Source organism: Papio anubis, chromosome 19 (genome assembly GCF_008728515.1).
Source record: "Papio anubis isolate 15944 chromosome 19, Panubis1.0, whole genome shotgun sequence".
NCBI lineage: Eukaryota > Metazoa > Chordata > Mammalia > Primates > Cercopithecidae > Papio > Papio anubis.
The window spans coordinates 55,151,764-55,167,688 of record NC_044994.1 but is presented as its reverse complement, the minus strand read 5'-3'; the positions used below and the strand labels follow the sequence as shown (position 1 = coordinate 55,167,688).

At 45.5% G+C, this 15,925-nt stretch overlaps 1 protein-coding gene across 1 annotated transcript in view; it reads right to left on the bottom strand.

The window, feature by feature from the left end:
- The window catches only part of ZCCHC2 (zinc finger CCHC-type containing 2), a 58,346-nt gene extending 42,421 nt beyond the window's left edge, over positions 1-15,925 (bottom strand). The window contains 2 exon segments of the mRNA XM_003914450.4: positions 14,860-15,750; positions 15,752-15,925. Of these exon segments, the coding sequence (XP_003914499.2) occupies positions 14,860-15,750; positions 15,752-15,796 (936 nt within the window). The 5' untranslated portion in view covers positions 15,797-15,925.

Sequence of the window (15,925 nt, the reverse complement as noted above, 5' to 3'; positions counted from 1 at the left end):
CCAAGGAAACAAAGACTGTCTACCTAGAACCATTTAATAAGGAGAGTATAGACCTCTTAAGTCAACATCCAACTTCTGAAACACTTAGCCTGATGGCCTTTACCAATTTTCACTGTGACTCATTTTTAAAAATGCAGATATGAATTCTTTTAATAACAAAACCACACATATCCTAACCCACCCCATATATTTTATTACAAAGTGTAAAACCACATTTACCTACGAGAGATTCTGCTCCTCAAAAATTTTAATATTGCTGTAAATACTTTAAAAAACAAAGAAAATAAAGTGCTATATAATCTTCTCAAACAGTTGTGTTAACTGGAAGAAGCTTGGGTGAATAGGTTAACCATTTTTTTTTTTTTTTTTTTTTTTTGAGACAGGGTCTCTCTCCATTGCTCAGGCTGAAGTACAGTGGCATGATCATAGCTCACTGCAGCCTCAAATTCCCGGCTTCAAGTGATCCTCTCAACTCAGCATCCCAAAGTGCTGGGATTACCGGTGTGAGTCATTGTACCTGGCTGGTCAACCATTTCTTAAAGCGAAATATTTCTCTACGTTGTTCATATGTAGTTCACAAATTTAAAGCAATACTTTCAAATGTAAGCTAATGCAAAATATGCAAAAAAATGTTTTCATTAGTGAGATGCACAATAAGATACCACTTTATACCCATTAGGATGACTATTATTTAAAAAGACAGTGTTGGCAAGAATGTGAAGAAAATGGAACCCTTACACATTGATGGTGGAAACGAAAATAATACAACTACTGCTGAAGACAGTCAGTCAGTTCCTCAAAATATTAAACACAGAATTATTTTATGATCCAGCAATTCCACTTCTAAGATATACCCAAAGGAACCGAAAGCAGAAATGCAAACATAATCTGTACACCAGTGTTCACAGCAGTTATTCACAACAGCCACAAGGTGGAAATAACTCCAAATCCATCAATGGATGAACAGATAAACAAAATATGGTGTACACATACAATTACCTATGATTCAGCCTTAAAAAGGAATGCAGTTCTGATACATAACAGAATTTGGATGAATCCTGAAGAGAGTATGCTAGGTGAAATAAGTCAGACACAAAAGAACAAATACAGCATGAGTCTACTTATATGAGATACCTAGAATAGTTTAAAGAAAGTAGAATAGTGGCTAGGTGTGGTAGCTCACACCTGTAATTCCAGCACTTTGGGAGGCTAAGGTGGGAGGATCACATAAGGCAAGTAGTTGAAGACCAGACTGGGCAACATTGCAAGATCCTATCTTTACAAAATATATATATTTTTTAATTAGCCAGAAGTGGTGGTATGTGCCTGTAGTCTTCTGTACTCTCAGTTACTTGGGAGGCTGAGATGGGAGGACTGCTTGGGCCCAGGAGTTCGAGGCTACAGTGACCCATGATCGCAACACTGCACTTCAGCCCGGGCAATAGGGCAAGACCCTGTCTCTAAAGTAAACCAAGTAGAATAGTAGTTACCAGGTAGTGGAGGGAATAGGGTGTTATTTTTTGAATGAGTACAGAATTTCTGTTTGGGATGATAGAATGTTTGGAGACGGTGATGACTCACGACAATGGGAATGTACTTAATGCTGCTGAACTGTACACTCAAAAGGAGATAAAATGAGAATTTTATGCTATGTATTTTACATAACAATAAAAACTAAAAACAGAAATGATCACACTGCCTCCACAAACATTAAATTGAAGCAACTGTATGAAAGTAGTTTGCTTCACAATCAAAATCTCATTTTTGAAGTCTGAAGTTAACTTTATGAACCCAATGTAACAACCAAGAAGTAGCCTCCTGTTTAATAACCTAGGGAGAAAAATGAAGTTTGAGTTTCTATCCAAAGTCCTAAGTTCATCATCCCATGAAATATCTACTAATTAAATGTTTCTTTTCTCCTCCAAGTCTCAGCACGTATCAATGCTATAAAATCACATAGACTAAGTTTAGAAGCTATTACTAAACTCATTCATGTAACGCTGCAAGAGCTGGAGATGAGAATTAGGCCGTTCGGCAGCCCCAGTGGTGGGTGGCTGCTCGGCGACGCTGTCTGCCCTGCACTCCCTCTTTACTTTCCTTAGGGGGAAGGGTAGCATAAAATCTGAGAACTCCCGCTTTAATGGAATCGTATAAAGAGGAATAGAACCCACTTTATCTGTTAAGTTCAGATTCCCATGAAAATGCAGAACAGATGAAATGCCAGAATCAGCATTTTACGAAGACTAGTTGGAAGAAAGCGTCAGGGCCAAGAGAAAAGTGGAGATTTTTTCTCTGCTTGAATCAAGAAAGCAGAGTTTAAAGATTCTAAGCCTGCGAAAATACACACAAGCATACAAAGAACTTCAGTACCAGTGCATTCTCCTTTCTTCACTTGCCTGAGGCAAAGCTGCTTCTGTCCTATTGCTTGCCTGAAGAGCTACTGATAGCACAAACCTACATGGCACGTAGTTCAGGCGGTCTAGATGGTTTTGCCACAGATCCCACGTAGACCCATCACAATTACATACTTCAGATTTCTTAACTGTGGGGACCTTGTGAAACAGCCAAGTAGCTGGACATCCTAAAAAACTCTTCTCTGAAAACATACCTTTAGAACAAAGGTCATATTTGCCTTTTGTTGCTGTTAACCAAGGTCAAACCACAGATGGAGTTTTAGTTCACCTAACAGTATTCTACACGGTTCTTCTAGTCCCTTGACATAGACTATAAATTTAAAAATCCAAGATATTCCGAATATAATAACAGAGCAGTAAGAGTTTATTTTTTAAAACCAAATTCACTAACTTCTTCTGAAGTTTTCCCAATTGACAAATGAGACTTAGAAAATTAACAGTAGTATCTAATAACATTCTATTAAGCTTCCATGGCAGATTAAAGGTAGTTAAAAATTATTGAATACTCCTCCTGCTGAAAAGTGGAACAAACTCCCCACTCAGTGGATCTAGGCTGGCTTTAGAATGTGCTGGTGGTGATGCTCTTCTAAAGTTAGGTCTTGGGAAGCCTCAGCCTGGGCCTCCTGGACACTTGGGCTTGGAGTACTGAGTCACCACGAGACATGCACTTCTGGCAGTTGCACTTGATGGACAACATGGAGAGAGGAGAGGGGTCTAGAGATGCCATCTGGGCCCCAGCTGCATTCCAGACACCCTAGAACAGAGACAAACTCTTCACTATAGTTATCTGTCTAAATCCCTCACCCACAAAACTGTGAGAGACGGTAATAAGATGGTCATTGTTTTCAGTCACTAAGTTTGGGGGTAATTCTGTTCTTTAAATAGCCAGATTCATAGGTCTCCTCTTTCAGCACCAGCATCTGTACTTCCTTTGCCGACATGCTCTCACTACAGAAGGAAAACATCTTTTAACCCTAGAACTAGGAAGATGATCCAGAAATTGCTATATCCCTGGGCCAGCAGCCGCCACATCTTGAAATCCCCACACCAGGGTGTTTTGGGGTGAGGTGAAAAGAATGCATGCATGAGTGCACAAGAATCTAGAGAAGTGCACATCTCCTCCCCAGCCCACATCTGACTCTGCCTTCGCTGTCACAGCCTTGCCCCACGAGAGATGAGGGGGGGAGGCCAAGGGGTCCTCAGGAAGGATGTGACCCTGGGCTCAGAAGCTGGAAGGAACTTCCATGCCTTCTAGCACCTGCAGCAGAGCCACTGCTTCACCCCCAGTGCAAAAACATTCTTAGAACCGTGTACAAACGTAAGCTTATGGAGCATAAGAAGAATCTACGGCCGTAAGTGATTTACTATAGTGTTGCCAAACACTGCATTAGGACTTGTGTTTCATGCCACTAGTTATTACGGAAAGGGCAATTTCCCCAAACTAATAAAACTACTCAACACTCAATGCCACAACCTCTTTGTATGAGGGATGACCTCTTTCTCAAGCAAATACTCTCAAACATTACAGTATTTGGTTCACACGTGACCACGCCGTCTCCCATTTAGGACCACCAGTGAATTTCAATCATTTGATACCCAAGACAAAAATCAACTGTACTACGGGAAACTTCTCAATTGAGACACTTCTAACAAGAAACATAAAAATTCCCCAACATTTATGTTATAGAGTGTTCACTTCAGTGACCAAAGTTTAGTTATTCTCTTTCCAATCATAAGCAAGGCACTACCCCAATTCTACATCTGACTCACACCACCCCTCAAGTAGATCATAAACTGGAGGTCAAACACTGCAGGCTACCTACCATCAACTATGCAGGCAATAAGAAAATAGGTTAATACATTACTTTTCCATCCTACCAAAATGTCACTGCTAGATCTGCCCCAGTTTATGCACCCCACACACAAAAGCTCAATTAACACAGGGAGTAGAAATCATCTGATTTTTTTTTTTTTTAAAGACAGGATTTCCCTCTGTCTCCCAGGCTGGATCATACAGTAATGCAATCACGGCTCACTTCAGCCTTGACTTCTCTGCTCAAGCAATCTTTCCACCTCAGTCTCTTGAGTACCTGGGACTATAGGCATGTACCACCATACCAGGCTAATTTTTTTTTTTTAGAGATGGGGTCTTGCTATGTTGCCCAGGCTGCAAATAGACTGATTTGGAAAGCATATTACATAAGCACAGCCAGTCAGCAACCACCCATTGAAGATTCAATTCAAATCTACACTTGTTCCATGCTTTTTATATAGAGAAACAATTCCTCTTATTTCCAAAATAATTGTGCCTATCCTGTATAATTGCAAATATTTTTTATAAAGTAAATACTGGTAAGTACAATTCAAAGTAAGACAAAATCACTACCTGATGTACTTAGTCTTTTTTTTGAGGCAGAGTTTTGCTCTTGTTGTCCAGGCTGGAGTGCAATGGCACCATCTCGGCTCACTGCAACCTCTGCCTCCCGGGTTCAAGCGATACTCCTGCCTTAGCCTCTGCAGTAACTGGAATCATAGGCATGCGCCACCATGCCCGGCTAATTTTTGTATTTTTTAAAATCAGAGACAGGGTTTCACCACGTTGGTCAGGCTGGTCTCGAACTCCTGACCTCAGGTGATCCACCCGCCTCGCCCTCCCAAAGTGCGGGGTTTATAGGCTTCAGCCACTGTGCCCAGCCTCGATATACTTAACCTTAAAGCAGTGTATCATATTGGTATTTTTCTTCGTCTCGCTCTGTCACCCTGGCTGGAGTGCAGTGGCGCAATCTCGGCTCACTGCAACGTCTGCCTCCCGGATTCAAGCGATTCTGCTGCCTCAGCCTCAGGAGTAACTGGGCTTACAGGTGCCCACTACATGCCCGGCTAATTTTTGTATTTTTAGTAGAGATGGGTTTCACTATATTTGCCAGGCTGGTCTCAAACTCCTGACCTCAAGTGATCTACCTGCCTCGGCCTCCCAAAGTGCTGGGATTACAGGCATGAGCCACCGCACCCAGCCTAGTATTTTGCAAAGCTATGTATTTTCCAAGTCCAAACACAGGAAATTATGACTGAGCAATTATGACATACACAACGCTGACAAAAAAAAAAAAAGAGACACAATGCCTGAGCCTTTGGGGAACTTAAAATTCTAGTATGAAAGGTCACCTTTATTTTATTGATTTACTGATTTTTAAGACAGGGTCTCACTCTAGTACCCAGGCTGGAGTGCAGTGGCATGATCTCATCTCACTGCAGCCTCTGCCTCCAGGGCTCAAGCAATCCTCCTGGGCTCAAGTGATCCTCCTGTCTCAGCTTCCTGAGTAGCTGGACTACAGACATGCACCACCACACCCGGCTAATTTTTGTTTTTTTCTGTAGAGACTGGGTTTTGCCATGTTGCCCAGGCTGGTCTTGAACTCCTGGGCTCAAGCAATTCACCCGCCTCAGCCTCCCACGGTGCTGGGATTACAGGTATGAGCCACCACACCTGGCCTGAGAGGTCAATCTTAAATGTTAAAAAGACAAAGAATCACAGAAGTACCAAAATTACAATGATATGTGTGCATCTAAAATTCAGTGGCAGCAAATAATCTTTTAAGACTGCCATAGGGCCAATTCCAGAAAACACCATACAAGAGACAATGGCATGAGCCCAGCTTGGAATGAAAGGGAGGATATATGAAAAAAGAGTGGGAAGAGGAGACTTTGAGTCTAAAGACTTATTAGAGGTCAGGGTCCATCAGTCACTGAAAGAAAACGTAGTATGATTAAGTGTTGCCTTAGAAAAGTGTATCTGGCAGTAATATCCAAAAGATTGAGGTGGGAAGGCTAAAAAGCAGGGGAATCAGGAGGCTACTATAAAAGTTTCGGCATATGTTCTCACTCATAGGTGGGAACTGAACAATGAGAACACTTGGACACAGGAAAGGGAACATCACACACTGGGGCCTGTCATGGAGTGGGGAGACAGGGGAGGGATAGCATTAGGAGATACACCTAATGTAAATGACAAGTTAATGGGTGCAGCACACCAACATGGCACATGTATACATATGTAACAAACCTGCACGTCATGCACATGTATCCTAGAACTTAAAGTATTAAAAAAAAAAAAAAAAGTCTCAGCATAAAGTCCCAACAGAGAATGGTGTCAGGCAAGGATGAGGAAAGTGTCCATTCAGGATGTGATGGGAGAAGACGATTAAGGTCATCAAACAATTCAGAATGACTAGAAACATAATGGTACCATTGAGAGAACTGAGTGAGTCTGGAAGATTTTTAAAAAATCAATCGTGTTCTTTTCATACAGATTCACGTTAGAGTGACAGTTGACATTCAACGAGATACACACCATAAAGGCACGTATGTGCGCGCGCACACACACACACACACCCCCCTTCAACTGGCTCCCACTGCAACCTACTGACAACCTATTCTTTTAACATGACCTTCAAGGCCCTCTATAACCCAATCCTACTACCTCTTCAAATGTCTTTCTTTTCCACTTTCTTCTCTCCTTTTTGAGACAGCGTCTCACTCTGTTGCTCAGGCTAGAGTGCAGTGGAACCACCACAGCTCACTGCAGCCTTGACCTCCCAGGCTCAAGTGATCCTCCCACCTCAGCCTCCTGAGTAGTTGGAGCCTCCTGAGTAGTTGGGACTACAGGTACCATGACACCACACCCAGCTAATTTTTTTTTTTTTTTTTTTTTTTTACTTTTTGTAGAGATGGGGGTCTAAGTTGACAAGGTTGGCTTCAAACTCTTGGGCTCAAGCGATCCCTCTGCCTCGGCCTCCCAAAGTGTTGAGATTACAGGCGTGAGCCACCACACCTCGCCTAATGTCTATTTTTCTACTCATCCACTGCAACCAAATTGTGCTAATCACTCTATGAATAATACATATATCTCACTCCTGTTTACCAAGCATTTTCATTTACATTAACACATTCATCCTCACAACAATTATATGAAACAGATTAAGAATGATATCCCTACTTGGTACTGGAGAATCTGGAATCTGGGAAGACTAAATAATTTGCCAAAATGAACTTTTCAAAATATAAATCTGACCTCAAATAAATGACTTCTTGAATGAGCACAAAACACTTCTAATGAGCTAAGGCATTTAGAAAGGAACTAAAGGTCAAATGTTCCCGAGAGCATAGGAAGAACAGAAGGAAGCCAACTGCCCCTGGCCCAGCCAGGCTACACCTGTAACATAAACACCCGATTAGGCCCTTCCCTTCTAGATTGACTGTTTACAGAGAAAGGAACCCCAAAATGTCAGTGGATGAATGAGGCTTTTGTGACAAAGAATTCTTTGTAAGTAAAAGAAGTACTGTTACACACAGTCCTCCATAACGAGAAACAGTCAATAAAATAAGTTCAGTCTGCCTTGAAAGTAGTACAGGCCTTTTTGCTTCCCTTAAAAAAATAAAATAAAATTAGCTTAACATTTCTCAAGAGAAAAATATTAAATAAGTTAAAAATTAGCCAATTTAACAGCTTTTATAAAAAAGGTAAAAAAAAAAAAAAGTTCTTAATTATTCCATGGATTCTAGTCTGTGCTCTGAACAAAGAATCATGTAACTTAACAAAACTGCAAAAACAGTTTTAAGTTATAGAATAGTTTTCTAGCTAAATATGAAAACAGGATAAGGATTTAAGTAGATTACAGCTGCATGAGAATAATCATCTAAATCTAAAACATGCATTTTCTCCATCCCCATCCCCAAATCCAATACGAGGAAAATATGTATTTTAATGTTCTGTGATTCAAGGAATTCCTTCCTTCAGGTTTATCTGTAGAACACTACATCTTTACAAGTACTAACAAAAATAAAATAACTGCTCCAAATAAATGTGTCTAAAATACCACCTTTTCAATTGCCCGTCCTTCACTAACATCAATCTATTCACAGGGATGGTAACAAAATATACAAAATACTCCACTATAAGGATTTTTATTAGGTAAAAAAAAAAAAAAACAAAAAAAAACCTATTCCTGAAAACACTGCAGGTTGTGTTAGTGGAAAATATGCAGTGAGCACTAATCTCAAGAAAGGATGCATGTTCAAGACAGTATGCGAATTATTTTACAAATTAATACAATCACTACAACCTCGAAAGTTATGATCCCCATTTTACAGATAACACTGTAAATTATCCCCATTTTATAGGGAAGACTCGGGATTTAAGTGGCCTGGCTGACAACTATTACAGAGCTAGTGGCAGAGCTGAAACATAAACCTCCAAGCCTAGGGCTCTACTAAACATGGCTGTCATTCTTCAAGGTCTTCTAATAGCTTCTACGACACTCTTCCTGACCCCCTCGCCACACAAAAAAAATTAAGGCAACACGTATGTACAGTACATGTACAGTTATCCCCCAATACCCATGAGGAATTGGTACCAGAACCTCCCAATACTAAAATCCAAAAGTGCTCCAGTCTGGATATAAAATGGCCTAGTATTTGCATATAACCTATGTACATCCTCCTGTAACTCTAAATAGCTCCAGATTACTTATATCTAATACAACATAAATGCTGTGTAAATAGCTGTTATACTGATATTGTTTTGGATTACACAAAAAAAAGTCTGTACGTGTTCAGTACACACGCAATTTTTTCCCTAATATTTTTGATCCATAGTTGGTTGAATCCCCGGATGTAGACACCATGGGTATGTATAAATAAATCACACAAACATATTTTAGTCAACTTGAGAAAAAGAATGTACTTCCTCTCCACATCCAGCACCCGCTCCCGCCTCCCACCATGATATACATGAGACTTTTTCTGAGTTCTCCTTACCTGGAAAATGACTGCACAGAAAAATGTAACTGGTAAAGGAACTCAGGATTTTAATAATTATTTCCTACTCAAATAATCACTATTTAACTCTAATAATATTCTAAAAAGCCTCTTCCAAATGACTTTTATAACTGAACTGCTTTTATTCTTTGCTGTAGCCAAACCAACCTAAAATTTCCCATGAAAGACACAGCTGTTTCTGGCCCCCCCTCTCAGTATGTGAGATGCTGTGCCCACTTCTCTACCACCACCATCTACCCAAGGCTGAGCTTTCACCTGCAACTGCTAACATTTATTGAAGACCATGAACCAGACACTACTCTACAAGTAAGAACGTCTTCACTGAATCCTAACACTCCCAGAGTGGCGGGAGGGAAGCCTCAGGCAGCACCCATGGCCCCAACAACACTATTCACTTTAAAATATCAAATAACCCAGCAGCAGGGGCCAGTGAGTTAAATAAAGGTATTTATTAATATTACCAATGAGCATTAGAACTGGTCATTTTAAAAGAGCATCTTTTTTTTTTTTTTTTTTTTTGAGCCTGAGTCTCACTCTGTCACCCAGGCTGGAGTGCAGTGGCGTGATCTCGGCTCACTACAACCTCCGCTTCCCAGGTTCAAGCAGTTCTCCTGTCTCAGCCTCCCATGTAGCTGGCACTACAGGCGCCTGCCACCACGCCCAGCTAATTTTTATATTTTTAGTAGAGATAGGGTTTCACCTTGTTGGTCAGGATGGTCTCGAACTCCTGACCTCAGGCGATCCACCCGCCTCGGCCTTCCAAAGTGCTAAATTACAGGTGTGAGCCACTGTGCCTGGCCAAAAAATCATCTTTTTTAGTGCCTCCTACAATAACTGAAATTCTGACAATCAACCTTTTTCCTCTCATTTTCAGTTACTCTCTCACTAGGATTCTGGCGGCCACATCCACATTCAAGTTATCTTGAAGTAGCATCGATTACGTTAAAATTCTTTTAAGAGTTTTCTTCCAGGCCGGGCGCGGTTGCTCAAGCCTGTAATCCCAGCACTTTGGGAGGCCGAGACGGATCACGAGGTCAGGAGATCGAGACCATCCTGGCTAACCCGGTGAAACCCCGTCTCTACTAAAAAATACAAAAAACTAGCTGGGCGAGGTGGCGGGCGCCTGTAGTCCCAGCTACTCGGGAGGCTGAGGCAGGAGAATGGCATGAACCCGGGAGGCAGAGCTTGCAGTGAGCTGAGATCCGGCCACTGTACTCCAGCCTGGGCGACAGAGCAAGACTCCGTCTCAAAAAAAAAAAAAAAAGAGTTTTCTTCCAATATGTTTCCTATATTGCAAAGTTAATCAAAGCACTTGCTCTATCAAGTACAATTTAGCTAACTAAACTACGCAATGAAAAAGTAACAATTTTGCAAGGTTTTCTTTCTTTCTTTCTTTTTTTGAGACAAAGTCTCACTCTGTCGCCCAGGCTGGAGGGCAGTGGCGCCATCTCGGCTCACTGCAACCTCCGCCTCCCGGGTTCAAGCGATTCTCCTGCCTCAGCCTCCCAAGTAGCTGAGACTACAGGCACGTGCCACCATGCCCGGCTAATATTTTTTGTATTTTTCTTAGTAGAGACAGGGTTTCACCATATTGTCCAGGCTGGTCTCAAACTCTTGAACTTGTGATCCGCCCGACTCGGCCTCCCAAAGTGCCGGAATTACAGGAGTCAGCCACCGCGCCCGGCCGCAAGGTTTTCTTCTTAACTAAATGCACTACTTTTTAGTAAGTGAAGGACCCATGGCTACTTAATTTTTGTGGATTCAAATGATGGACTCAAATATGTTTTGTCAGTTCAAATAACACGAAAACACAGGATGATTTTGTGCCTTAGTATCAAAAGTTTACATTTTTATCTTTCATTCAAACATTAGTACTATTAGCCAAGTAATTAAGCTCTGAAGATCTTGATGACACAATCTCCAGAGAATCGCCATACTGTATTAATCAATAACCACTACTATGATCGTCTACACGTTTTATGCTTCTTATACCTTTGTGTCGCTAGTTGGGGACTAAACCTCCAAAATAAGAATACCCATTTTCCTGAACAGTTAAAGAAGGTCTTTAAGTATGCAAACATTGCTTGCCTGTCTTGCTTCCTGTCTTTTCAATGAAACAGCAACAAAACTAGTACCTTTTAAAATACGTATGCATTTTTTGGTTGCTAACACACAATTTATAGTTTGGCTTCCTAATAACAGGAAAACACCCATTTTAAAAACCAAGCGGTTTCAGCTATACTCTATGTGTCTGTAACTCCGTAACACAGGATTGTAGCAATCACAGAGAGTTTCTAAGACACTATTAATGAGTGTGACTTCACTACTGCTCCCTGGACTATTGCTGAATTTTGTACAAGTTACTGGCAGTCCACCACAGTTGTGTTAAGAACGTGAGATTTATGTACAAGCCTCCTAAAAACAATGCTGACATTTAAGTTGTAATCCAATGTAATATTTACTATAAAGTAATCCAAATAACAAAGAAAAACTCTGGAAATGTTACTCTTAAAAGTAAAAACATCCTTGTTGAGTTTTCCTGTATTTCCAATGTAACCTAAAAAGTATATTCTACCGGCAACCTGTGGACCTGACCTCAACTATTAACACTGTAACCGTGCCATGTCACTAACAGTTGCTGGGTCCAGTCAACTTCAAAGCATGTAATATAAAATTGGCATTAAAGACATGTTCTATCTGTAAATGTCATTAGTTTTTAAATTTTTTAATAGACAAGCTGATTCAGTACTGGATACAAGTAAGTCTTGTGAGCCAGGGGCACTATTCTGGGCCAGTATACTATTACTTCAATAAAAAAGAGAATTAAAAGGACACTAACTGTATGTTAACCAACAGTAAGGCTGAAAATACGTCGTTTGGCACACCAAAGATCTTCACTTAGTAGTTAAGAAAAAGAATGACTCCCAATTAAAGTAGCATACTTGTGTCTAAAAGGTTACTTCCGGGGGGAAAAAACGCTGCCACACAAATTTCCCTTTACCAGAGTTATCGCCACGGCCCAGCACTGCCGAGCGCAGCATCCACGTGGTTCTCGAGTCCCGCTGGAAGTCTCCGGCGCTAGCCCAAGACTTGGCCTCCGCGGGAACAGGCCAAGAGGGCGCCGGGGGCGGGGCCGGTGCGCCGGTCACGTGGGCGGCGCGCGGCCGCCATCTTGCAGGGCGGGGGCGGGGAGGAGTCCCGCGGCCCTGGCCCCACACCGCCGTGCGCTGGCCCCGGGCGTCGCGTGACCTCCCGGCCCCCCCGGCGGGCCTCGGCGCCTCCACGCGAGGGGCGCGCGAGCTTCGGGCTCCTCCCTGCCGACGGAGAGATGCGCCCGCCCTCCCGGCGGCGGGAGGCCGAGAACAGCTGGGCAGGATTGCCGCGAATGAGGGCTTAACTCAGCCCACCCGCGCATCAGCGGCCTCTGGAGTGACAGCCTGAGAGCAACATCATCAGATAAATGGTCCTCAAGGCCAGAACAAGCCACAGTTGGGACTCGGAGGTCACTCTAAGCAGCAGAAAATGCAGGGTCGTAACAACTTAATGAGATGCGAATGATGTGTTACGGTAACCCTAAACAACTGCTGGAGAAGTTCACCACACCACCAAGCGTCTAGAAATAGCCCAGTGTCACCTGTAGTACGCGGCCCCTAAGATTTATTCCCCCACTTCAGTTGATGACCACAGCACAGGACACGTCCTAAGAAGCAGTGATGTGCTGAGGTTAATAGCAGAATGCCCAACCTCACTTTGTCCATCCCTCCCAGCACTCACTGGTTACAGAAAAAAGGTCACGCACTGCGGTCAACATAAAATCACATTACCCTGGTCTGCACGCATCCCTCCCCTTCCTCTACTTGCCCTCCAGCACGCTCATTAAAAGCAAAATTTAAAGAAAGAAAAGGGAAAGAAAAAAAGACTTCCAGCAGTTACATCAGAAATCAGGTACCCTTGTTGGAATAGTATGAACGGCATAAGAGGTTCCACTGTGGGACATTTTATTTAGGCCTGCAATTTAAGGCCATCTTTACAATATTGTATGTTATTACAGTAACATTTGAAATGAGCACTGTTCCTGAATTCATGTTTTGGTCTCTAAGTTTAATGGCTGTGCGGCATATAGGACTTTTGGGAAATTAACGAATAGGCTGAACGATGGAAGAGGCTTTTACCATTAGAACACGCACTGCATGCTAGTAGTAAACAGGCACCGGAAGATGACAAAATTTCAAACTCACCGAGATAACGCTGGGCACTAGCATTACATGTGAGTTTGATAAAATACGTCCCAAAACATGAGTCAGTTACCTCACACAAGTCTCGTTTTAAAAAAGAGGGGTTCAGGCTAGATTATCTCTAATTCCTTCCAGCCCCAAATCCATTGATTCCACGGGTACTGAGTCCACAAAGCCACTAGTAAAATACCATGCCCGATTTTAGTTCTAGGTACTAAATGACAGCAGATATATATACTCAATTAACGTTCAAGCAAGGAGAGGAGAAAATCCCCTTTTCCATTATCTCCTAGAGATCACCTAAGCTGAAAAACATGGCATCCAAATCAACACCTCTCAAAAGCCTGTGATCCCACAATCTCACTTTACAGTCTCCCACTTACTGAAACCTACTCCTCCCCCCGCTTCCCATGGAAAGGTCCTCCTCAAAGACTTCACTGGACCCTAATTATCATTAAATTGCTTTCATGGCTATAATAAAATTTCATCTTTAATGTTTCCGACAAGCGGCTCATTTGGATTCTGGTCTACTACATTTCGGTGTTTAAGTAGTTCTTTTGGGCAACATTAACGCCTATCGTAAACGCCCAACAAATATCCCGGAACCCCAATCTGCAGGCAGGAATCAAGCCCGTGAGAAAGCGCTTCTGCCGGAGGGAAAGAGCATCCCAGGCCGCGCTAGGAGAGGTTTCTCCACCCGGACAACCTGCCTTACTACTCATCTCAGATCCATTCGCAGGTCTCTACGTCAGATGTCTGCTGGGAACACAAGCCCTCAGAGCAGGAGCCACAAGGACCCGTACGACCCCTTTTAACTCAGACACACATTGAGCAAAAAAAGTCCCTCTGTGCCAAAGACAAGGGCAGCTCGCGGGGAGCGCACCTTCAGGACACCCCGCCGAGGGCCCGGCAGAGCCCCGAAATGGGAGGCGGAGCCCCGGCCAGGCAGGCGGGGAAGGACGGCGCTGCCCAGGGCTCACTGCGGCTGGCTCTCGCACAGGTTCCTCCAGCGCCCCGCAGCTCCCGCACCGAGCGCTGAGATGCTCAGAGCCAAAACCGTCCCGACACTCTTCCTCCGACTGGGGCCCCGGGCGGGGAGCTCCACGTCTTCCGTGGCAACACCGTGGCACGGAAGAGACTTCTAGAGCATTCTGTGATGGCGGGTGGCTGTGTCTGCCGGGGTGTGGGGTGGGGTGGGGGAATGGAACGGAGCGGCCCAGCGAGATGAAGCCCAGCCCTCTGGCGCTGGGAGCTGCCGGGTGGGGATTCCGAGCCACCTGCGCCGGGCTGGGGCTCGGGCAAGGGGCGTCCGAGAGCGAGGCCGGCGGGGCAGCGGTCGCACCGCGAGTCCAGGGAAGCTCCGTACGCCTTACCTGGGCCCTGGGGCCGGCAAACTTGCACGGCTCCACCTCCACCTCCGCGTCCTCGGGGCCCCCGCGGAGTGCGGCGCGGAGCCTCTCCAAATGTTCCCTCAGGGTGACCCGCTGGTGAAAGGAGAAAGCCGGGTGCAACGAGGCCATGGTGAAAAGCAGCAGCAGTTCCTCCTGGGCCCTGGAACCGAGCCCGCCGCCGGCCCGCGGCTCCGCAATGCCGCCTTCCGGGCCCGAGCCGTCCTTCTCGGCGTCCTGCTCGCCGTCGCCGTCCTCGCCGCGCTCGTCCTCCGCGCCGCCCCGCGAGCCCTCGCCCCGGGCCGCGCGCAGGCTTTTGAGCACCGAGTCCACCTGGGGTAGCAGGCGGTGCAAGCGGCCAGCGGCCTCCCGGTTCTCCGAGCCCAGCAGCGCCAGGTAGACGATGAGGCGCGAGCGCACCGCGGGCTCTCGGAAGTCGGCCAGCGGCCCCGGGTCCGAGAGGCCGTTGGCCTTGGCCTCCGAGTCGCGCAGGTAGTGGTAGTCCTTGCGCGCCAAGTCTTCCAGGCACGAGCCGAGGAAGCGCAGCTCCAGCGGGTTGCACAGGTCCAGCAGTCCGCACATGAACTCCAGGCGCTGCGCCGAGCCCAGCACCAGCCCGAACCACTCGTATACCCGCTCCTGCTCGCGCAACGCCGCTGAGGGCCCCCCGCCGCCGCCCGGCATACCCGCCCCCGCCGCCGCTCCACCAGCAATGGCGGCCCGAGGCCCCCGGGCGGCGGTGCGCGGCGGCGGTGCGCAGAGGGCTCCGCGGCGGCCTGGGCGGGCGGCGGCGGCGGGGCGGCAGTCGCGGCGGCGGCGCGGAGGCGCCTTCGCGCCCGGCCGCGCGTCCGCCTCGCCTCTGGCCTCGGGCGGCGTAGTCTGTGGGGTGCGTTGGCTTCAGCGGCAGCTTCATCCTCAGCATCCTCGGCTAGGGCGGCGCAGACATGCGAGCGGGGGCGGGCGGGAGGGGCCGCGAGGTGGGGCACGGGCCGAGGCGGCGGCGCGGGCCGTCAGGAGCGGGGCCCCTCCATGCCGCCGGGGGAGGGCCGGG